Source organism: Rhinopithecus bieti, unplaced genomic scaffold (genome assembly GCF_001698545.2).
Source record: "Rhinopithecus bieti isolate Rb0 unplaced genomic scaffold, ASM169854v2 scaffold_6710, whole genome shotgun sequence".
NCBI classification, from domain to species: domain Eukaryota; kingdom Metazoa; phylum Chordata; class Mammalia; order Primates; family Cercopithecidae; genus Rhinopithecus; species Rhinopithecus bieti.
Genome location: NW_016805362.1, coordinates 211,208 through 221,164, shown reverse-complemented (window position 1 = coordinate 221,164; position 9,957 = coordinate 211,208). Strand labels below are relative to the sequence as shown.

The 9,957-nt window shown below is 36.4% G+C and overlaps 1 protein-coding gene across 1 annotated transcript in view; it reads left to right on the top strand.

Moving 5' to 3' along the window:
• PLEKHA1 (pleckstrin homology domain containing A1) overlaps nucleotides 1–9,957 on the top strand; it is a 58,693-nt gene that overhangs the window by 24,079 nt on the left and 24,657 nt on the right. Inside the window, 2 exon segments of the mRNA XM_017872238.1 lie at nucleotides 1,176–1,221; nucleotides 7,432–7,529. Of these exon segments, the coding sequence (XP_017727727.1) occupies nucleotides 1,176–1,221; nucleotides 7,432–7,529 (144 nt within the window).

Below are 9,957 nucleotides of genomic sequence, written 5' to 3'. Positions count from 1 at the left end.
AAAAAAAAAAAAAAAAAAAGAAACATTTTTCTGTTAAAATCATGTTATGTAAATTTATATATGACAGATATTATATGGAAGCTCTTTCTTGAAGTCAAGTATTAACTCAGTAAAGTAGGTAGGGTGACTGGCCAGCTGCTTTCCCCTCCTCCATTGCTCTTCTTTTAATTTATAAGCTTTTTTTCTGTGCAGTTCTGTAACTTTCATCTTGTCCTCCCACTTCCTGAAGTTTAAATTGTGCAGTTTGTACTCTACTTTGGATGTACCACTTTTTTTCCAAAAAGAATTTATTCCAAAAATTTATTTCTGGAACAAACTTTTGTGTGACTCAGAACTGTGAGTTTGTAGTCGGGATCAGTGAGGAATCCCAGACATAGAATTCCTTTTGAAGGTACAAAACAGATGCTACAATTACAAGTTCTGTCACTGGACAACAGCATGGCAATAGTTGTGAATGAGCTTCTGGGAGGTACTTTATTTAAAGGGATAGCAGCCACCAAATGCAGCTGGTTGCCTCATCTTCTAAAATGAACCATGAGCTGCATTTAATAAAGTGATCCCATTATCCTAGGGTATTCTCCTGTGCAAGAGAGGATCCAGCCCTATTTTGATCTCCTTATAGCAGATTAATGCCTTAATCTTAATTATTAAGATTAAGATTAATTCAATTAAATGCCCGGATTTATGGACTTTAAATACAGTCTCCCCTTTACCCATCCCCACTTTTGCTTAAAAATCATAGCTAATTTAGAAATACGTTAATTGGGAAGAATGCATAGTTCTTGTATAATATTCATTGAGGATATTTTGAAAATTATGTTAAACTAAAAATACTTGTGTGTATGACATAAAGCCTAATGGTTTACTTTCAGCTTCTGTCTGACATTTCTTTGAAGAGAAAACAAGTTTGTTCAAAGAAAATTTGGAAATATTATTTGCTACCTCTTACTGCATGTATGTATGTACCTCTTACTGCATGTATGTACATGGGGACTGCATCCTATGTATTTAATTTGCTGTTCTTTTTCAGTTGTCTTTCATGTTTAATTTTAAGTCTATTTACTAAGTGTGTATGATTATTGGGGAATCATACATGTGGAAGTTTACATAGTATATACGGTTGGTTTTAGGATGATATGAAGAAGTGAGGAACCCATCTCTATTTTTCTTTTTAGGTTAGCGATGCTACTAAGCTAAGGCCAAAGGCGGAGTTCTGTTTTGGTAAGTAGCCATGTTACATGTATTTTAAATTGACTGATATAATTGTATCATATTGTAAAAGAAAACTGTAGCAGAAAACCACACAAAACCTATGGCTGAATGAATTATTCTAAAGTGAATTCCCTTGTAACCGCTATACAGATAAGGAAATAACATTTTGCACTCGCCCTCCCCTAACCCTGAAGCCTCTTTCCTGTGTGCCATCCTAGTTACAATCACCTCCTTCTACCCATATGTAACTGTTATTTTGGCATTTATAATGATCACCTCCAGTGAGATTTCAGGTAATTTTAAACTTTCTGTGTCATGTTATTCTATATTAAACATATAAACAATTAAAAGGATTTGGTCTTTAGCTTGTGGGTAATGAGAAATGTACAGTTTGGGATAGGAGTAGTTGAGGGTATTGGATTAACTTACTCAGCAGATGTTTAGTATATGCCAGGCACTGTGCTTGGCAGTGGGGCAGTAAGATGAATAAGAAGCAGTTGTTGCCCTTAAGGCTGGTTGGCTCATAGATAAAAAATACCAGGCAATTATTATTGCAGTTGTCACAACCTGTAGATAAAGGGATATGCAATCTATTAAGCACAAATAATGACCTTCAGATCTTTGTTGGGGAGCTCAGGAGTCGGGAAGCCTCCCTGGAGGAGGAGATGCTTACGCTGGTGGCCAACTAGCTTCCTGCTTATATCCTTTACCACTGCAGAGAAAACGCAGGAGGACCACATGCACAGAGGATTGTGGGGAGAAGAGCGTGGTGTCTCTGGAGCTCAACACTGAAGCTAGAGGGTATGATAAGTGGCTAGAGAGTAAAAAGGCAGGCAGAAGCCAGGGTGCTGTGTTTTGACGAGCAATAGGTTTTATTATTTTGAAAAAAGGAGAAGAGAAAGAGAGCATCTGAAGCAGACATAAGGTGAAGGAGTTTCTTTTTTTTTTGGTATGGATAGGAAAGTTTTGATGTGGGTAGACTGGGTAAGTGGCCTCTGAACTACTGTACTTATGTAAGGTCCTGAGTTAGTGTGGTGGCAATGGGAGAAGGAGGAAGGGTGAAAAGAAGGAAAAGTGCAGGGGCTTGGTGGATATGGGGGAATTAGAGGGAAGAGAGAGGTAGCAGGGAAGTTTGCTTCAAGTAAAGAAATGGGAAGTCAGGGAGAGCTGGTTCTATAAGGTAAAATGTTTGCTGTGGAGTTGAAATGGTCGGGAACTTCCAAATGGAAATGTTCTGTTGATAGTAATTGAGGACTGGATGGAGCTTTAAGGTCAAGAATGGAGAAATTTGGGGTCTGTTAAAAAGGGAGTGGTAGTTGAAGCTAGGAAAATTGATCCCTCTCAGAGAGTATGTTAGTGGACATTAGTGACTGAAGGAACAAATATTTGGAGTGGCCAACTAACATCAAAAGGGGCTATTTCACATTAAAGTGAGAGATACTTTTGGGGGTAGAATTGAAATTCTTTGCTCTCTTTTGCTTGAAAAGGACAGGTTTCTTTAGGCAGTAGTTAGAAATAGCATCTTGATATGAGCAAGATGAAACGTGGCTGTCAAGGTAATCCTCTTACCTTGAAGATTAGGAAGATTAAATTAAATTATATGCTTTTATCTCATTATGCAGCTATTTTTTAAGGTTACATGTTTATTACTAATTATAATTTTGGTTACGAAGCAGGAAAATGTCTCAGAGCCTTGTAAATGAATGGGTATTGCATGTCAAATAACTGAGAACTTTGTATTTTAGAATGTATAATGCACATACTTTTGACAACCCTTTTTTTCTAAAATCCCAAACTTACCGACCGAAGTAGTAATATACAGTAACAGACTTGACATTCATAGTTACTGGAGTATTTAGAATGGGTGATTTTAGTTGGAGTCAAAAATTAAGATTAGTCATTCATTGGTCCGTCAATAGTTTATTAGTCCTCTACTGCTAGTGGGAGTAAAGATTCATGAAATGCTTACTTTTAGAGAGAGAAGCACTGACTTCTAAATAGAACCACAGCTTTCATTCAAAGTGGCAACATGTTTTATCTCAAATTGTCCCAAACCAGTGAGAATAAGAAACATGCAAGCCATTTTTGATGGAGGGAGCAGAGTATCTGTAACCCTCAGTATGTAAAGTTGGAAAGTAGATAGAGGAATGGTAGATAATTTAGCAGAGTGGAGGAAGAGGCCAATGAAAAGCTCACCATTTAAGTGTTCTGCCTCACCCCAATTCTAGATAGGCTTAGGTACAGGAGATACATTTTCTGAGGAAGCAACAGTGAGGAAGGACCAAAAACAGGGACTTAGTTTGCATATCTATATCAGAAACAACCTCTGTTCCCTACCTCCGTCCAGCTCGATCAGGCAGACACCCTTCCCCTGTTCCAGCAGGAAATGGGACATGTGGTGTCTCCACAAATAGAATCAGTGAGGCTGTATATTTAGGGGCACTAGTCCCAGAGTACGAAAGGAATGAGGCATGAAACTGAAAATAGGAAGATTAAATGAAAGTCTGCACAATCACTGCAACCCCAACCCCAGAGCACTGGGCAGCCGGGTTTAGGTGAGTAAGATCCGAATACCCTAGAGAAAAGATCCATAGATACTGACTGACATCTGGGCATTTCTACTAGAAGAGGTTGCCATAGTTGGCTAGTGAGGTCCACAATCAGCAGCCCTACAACAACCCAAGAGAGCTTTTCATCAGTCTTTTTAGCACTTTCTTTTAAAATATGAATAGACAGCCCAGGATTACTGAACATTTGATGAGAGAGGATTATCAAACAGGAGAAGGAACATGAGACAATGCAAAACTCACAAGAAAAAGGCACAGAAATCTGAAAGTAGAACAAAGGTAAAGATAGATAATGGAAAAGAGATAAAAGCAATCAAGGAAGTCCAACATCTGATAGAGACTGAGAGGACAGAGGAAGGTACAGAATAGAGAAAACAGAATGGGGAAAATTGACAAAGAGTGTGATAAAATACCTTAGAACCTCTGGAACCAAAACCGTATATTCATAACCAGTTGATCTCAGGTCGTGAGATGATTTTTGTTTGCAGTTAAGCTAATGTTTATGCTTCAGGTTTTATCCATTTTATGTATTTATTCTAATCATAAAGATTTGAAATGAAATACTCAAGTGGAAAAGGTAGGAAGGATACAAGCTTCTAGGGATGCATTTATTAGTCACAGTGAAACCCTTACTTTAGGGTTTTTATGGTAACTTAGCAGTATCAAAGTTTTTTTTTTTAATTGTTCAAAGATTCTCTTTCCCTTTCTCCCCTCCCCACCAATATTGCTAACACACCACATGTCAGTCACTTGCTTTCCTTTTTCTTTTTTCTTTTGAAATGGAGCCTCCTCACTCTGTCCCCTGGAGTGCAGTGGTGTAATCTTGGCTCACTGCAACCTCCACCTCCTGGGTTCAAGTGATTCTCCTGCCTTAGCCTCCCAAGTAGCTGGGATTACAGGTGCTTACCACCACACCTGGCTAATTTTTGTATTTTGAGTAGAGACAGGGTTTCACCATGTTGGCGAGGCTTGTCTCGAACTCCTGACCTCAAGTGATTTGCCTGCCTTGGCCTCCTAAAGTGCTGGGATTACAGGCATGAGCCACTGTGTCCTGCTTTACGTTTTTTATAGTGCTTCCTTACTCCTTAGAAATCTCCAGATGATGGCAGTGAAGAATATTCTGTACCAAGCACTGTGTTAGTTTCTTTACATATAAGATCGTCATCTCTTAAGGAGGTGGAATGAGTGGCATTCCAATTTCACAGATGAGTAGTATCAGGCTCAGAGAAATTAAGTAATGTTTGAAAGATGATATTGCTTGTAAGTGCATAAGCTAGTCAGGTTGGACTGATTCCAGGCTGATTTTTTTCCTAGATCATACCTATATATCTACATCTTGTCATGAAGTAATTCTTAAAGTCCATGAGATTTTATTCAGATTGCAAGGTATACTAGGAGTCTTTTTTTAGATATATATTTACATCTCTTCCTTCCCTTAAAAGAGATCCTTATATAAATATTATTTATTCAGAAGTATATGTATTAAGCATTTACTGTGTACCAAGTATAGTATATTAATAAGTGCATAGATTTTTAAACTCTTCAGATGTTCTGGGCAGATGCCCAAAATAACATTGAGGGGAAGAAGCCATTATGAGTGAGGAGAGCTCTGCTTCAGCCTAAGCTGAAAAAAAAAGAGTATAAAAGGAAGCCTTACTGATGGCTAGAAATTACAAACAAAAGTTATTTATTGATAGGTATAGCGTCCTAGTGAATTATGGATTTATCTTAATATATGTTTATGGCAATTATAACTTTTCCAGTCTCTAGAAGGATATACAAGAACAGATTTCCAGTGTGTTAAATTTCTTTTAAAGTTATAGACTGGTTGTTTTGTAGTGCTTTGCAAGATAGGCTTTGACTTCCTTTCTAAGACCTTCATCTCAATTCAAGGAAGCTGTAGTTTAGAGTGTCTTGGTCTCAGTCCCAATTTCAAAATCTTGTGTGTTTTCCTTGAGAGTTTGCATTTCCCCTTCTCTTAGCCACATTCAACTGTGTGCTAGTGTATCTTTTAAAATTTTGGTGGAGACGTTTTGAAGTTATTTTTATGTTTGAACAATTGCAACAGTATTTAGGTACTTAGCTCCTGGAATAATATTTATGCTTTTAAAAATAAATGCACATGGTGTACAATACATAGCTTTAATTCAAGAGTGGACTACGATGGTTTATAGACAACTGTATGTGCGCATGTGCTTTGCTTTATAAAAGTACATAGTCCCTAAAGGGGTATATATAAACTAAATTGCATAAAAGTTCCAAATGTATTAAGATTCAAAATATAAAGGAAATTCATAAGGTCTAGAAAAATAAATCTTAAGTTAGGAAGATTTTCTAGATGATACGAAATCTGGACACTTTTATAGAAAAGATTCATAGTATATTTCTGTATGATCAAAACTACTGTTAAAGTAAAATAAAACTGACACTGGGAAAAGTATTGGTAATAAAGCAGAAAAGATTAATATATAAGTTTCTATAATAATGAACAATTCAGGAGAAATGTGGGTAAAAACAGTAAAAAAAACTCAAAATAAATGCAAATGGCTAATAAACTTATAAAACTAATTTATTTCAATAACCAGAGAAATTAAAATTTGATAAGCTACAATTATTTACCAATAGGTTGTTAAAGAGTATTAGTCAGGAAAACACCACACTAGGTTTTTCAAACCCAAGGGATTTGTTACAGGGAGTTGGTTACCCAAATCTTAGAAGACTGAAAGAATGCGAAGGGAATGCCGAAGTAACCCAGAAATTAGAAACTGCATGAAGTAACTACTACTCAAGGAGGGCTAGAGAGACAAAAGGGGAGAGACAGTAGTATTACTATAACCTAGGGCAGTGGAGTAGAAGCTACTATGGAGCTATTGGTATCCAAGGGGACTCTGCAAGGCTTAGGGGGCAGGAAAAGGCCCCTGATAGTAGCTAGTTGTGTGCTGCTGTTGGAGAGAGGTCAATAACAGCAGGAATCAAGGAGAGTCTCCTCTTTCCTTCTCCCCTCTCCCACCTTACAGTCTCTCATCAGTACCTACCGTTGGCAGAGAATGGCCTCAGATGGGGTCTAGGAAATATTGTTTGCAGACTGCCAGCCCCAATGCCACAGAGCCTTTGAAAACTAGAAACTAGAGGTATCCACAGGTGCTAATAACCAGTTCTGGTGAGGGGTATTCAGTGAAATAAACCTTGCGTATGTGGTTGATAGGAATGTGAACAGATTCAACTTTGTGGGAAGATGATTTGGAAATACCTATAAAAAGTTTAAACGTCAGCTGTCTTTGACCCAGCCAATCTATGTCAAGAAATTTATCCCCCAGAAATGCTAGCCAAGTGTGGAGAAATATATGTGTATGATGTTTCATTGTAATATTTTATATAATTTCAAAAACTAGAAGTGGCCTAAGCATCTATCATTAGGGGATTGACTAAATGTATTGTGGTGTATCCATTTGATAAAAAACATGGCCATAACAAAATAAGAGTTTTACCTGTGTTATTGTGTGATAAAAGCTGTATTATATGTGGTCTGATATATTTTGTCAAATCCACGAGAGTCATGGTGTTGAACCTAGCGAGGTTTTTCAGCTACTGCAAACATAAATTTAGAGGTAATAAGTACAATATCTGGTGTGTTATTTTTTTCTGTCAACAGTTATGAATGCAGGAATGAGGAAGTACTTCCTACAAGCCAATGATCAGCAGGACCTGGTGGAATGGGTAAATGTGTTAAACAAAGCTATAAAAATTACAGTAAGTATATGTATTTTTTTGAAAACTGTTCGATGTCTGGGATTAATCTTTTCATTTTGAAAATACACCTACCAAATGTTCCCAGCTTACCAACAGGTTTCATACTCAAGCTTTGTTTAAAAGACAGGTATTCAGAATGTGAATATGTTTTCTTGTACTTGGTGACTGTTGGTCCTTTAATCAGCCCATTATTGCCTTTTTAACTTATGAACCTAATAAGGAGATATATTACTGCAGATCTTAATCACTTCTTACAACGTTTCTAGGAGAATATGTGCTTAGTACGTAGTGTTCTACCGGGAGGATATATTTTTTTCTCCTAGTATAGTGTAAGAGATTTCCTGCCACCTACCTGGGGAATAGGCACTTCTCTCTTCTAAGCCCTGACTGGGGATTGGGGTCAGAGAGGGAAAGAGTTGAAAACAGGAGCAGGACAAGGGGAGATGAAGGCTGAAAAACGAGGGATAGGGATAGTGTCTGAAGGGTTGTAACCAGAGGGTCCTGCCCCATGTGACCCTTGAGAAGTTTGTCTCAGGCTCTAAACTTCTTCCTATGTCCAATTTTTTTCCTTGCATTCCAGGGCTTGGTACCTTTCCCATGCTACAACTTCTTGCTTGTAATGTGTGCTTCTCTTCTCTTTTGGTTTTCTGATGAATATTTATTGATTATTTACACTGTGCCAGATCTTAGACTGAAGGTTTTACTTAAATGAACTGGAAAAGTGAGACCTAGAAAGATTAATCTACTAGTTTTATAGCTAGTAGATTATGGAGCTGGAAGTCCAGTCCAGTTTGTTGGACTCTGGAGCCTGAACTCTGAAGTGCAGTGCCTTACTGCTTCCTGAACAAAAACAGCCCCCGTCTCCTTACTCTTTTCTTCCTAAAACCAAAAACCTTTACTGAGAGAGTTTGCTAGTGATGGTGAGCAGCAAGTAGATATGTACCTTGCCTCACCTTTCCCTTTACACTTTTGTAGAAAAATACGTAGTAGACCTGCCTGAAATATGTTGGGAAGGAGTTCTTGTGTTGTGAGATTTGTGTCAATTGCGTTTTTTTTTTTTTTTTTAATAAAGTGCAGTTATTTACTGACCCTAAGTGACGTATTCTCAAAGAATATGTGCCCTGAAAGTCAGCATATGTCACTCGTTAGTTTTAATCTAAAATGAATAATTTCATATTTATATCACAGCACAATAAAGAGTCAGTGTAGTTAAAGCTGTTCCCAGAGTTAAGTCGAATTTTTTTTTTGTTTTGCACTAGAACAGCTTGTTACCACATGACAGAAAACGCCTACGCACTGCATCTGATCTGTACATGAAGCAGAAGTTATTTTAGGTTTGTGCAGTTTCAGGAAAGCAATTTTTTAACCTGATTCAGACATACATATTCTTAAAAACTTTTAGCTAATCATTTTAACTCTTTTAATAAATATTCCCTGCTGAAAAATTTCTTTAGAAAGATAGTATCTCGTAACTTTACTAAATTCATGTTTTACAATTTGCAATAACAAGCAGCACTGGTTTCTTAGTGCTTTAAGAGAAAAGCAGTGAATTGTCTCAGGCTTTTACCATTTTAGGGGTCTTGAATTGCTATGTCTAATTTATCAGTGGTATGAAACAGTCTTATACAAATGACACTGGTTAACTTTTAGCATGATGGAAAACAGATTAGAAATTCTAAATAGAATTCTTAAAATACTTCTAAGTAGCTTTTGTGGTCTTGCAACTTTATTTTACATGTTGAAATTTTATAGTTTTAAGATAAATTTGTTGGTAAATGATTTTAATGTTTTATAATTCACATTTGGGAAATATATATAAGATATAGAAATCCTTATTACTATAGTGATTAATAAAATGGTTATAACTGCATTAAAGTGAGTATAGAATTGATAGCACTTATTAAAAATAAACTTTAGATAGACACATGTTTAACTCATAGGATAGCAATGAAATAATTTCCCATGCTTTAATAAGATACGCTTTATGTTAATTTTATTCCTTAAAATCTTACCACTTTTATGTGCATTTTATACATTAAGTGTATTAAAGTGTGGAATCTCTAATTTGTTATATTTTCCTATGAACATTGCTGATGATTTACATGTTGATTTATTTGAAAACTTAAAATGTACATTTTGATATATGTACTTAATACATAAATCTTTCTATGGAATCACTCTCATTTTGGTCAACTATGTAATTTAGTGGTCTTTTAGTGGTCTGCTAAGTACTGTGTGATAAGTAAATTTTAAAATTTTAGAAATCTGAAATTAGAGTTTGGAAATGTGTGGTTTCAAAATAGAGGTGGTTAGAGGGCAATGGGTAAGGGAATGATGATTTTTAAGCTATTTCCTAATTATAATATATTGCCATTTTAATCCATTGTCCTCCAACTCTGTGACTTTCCTTACTTTTCTTAAGTCTAGA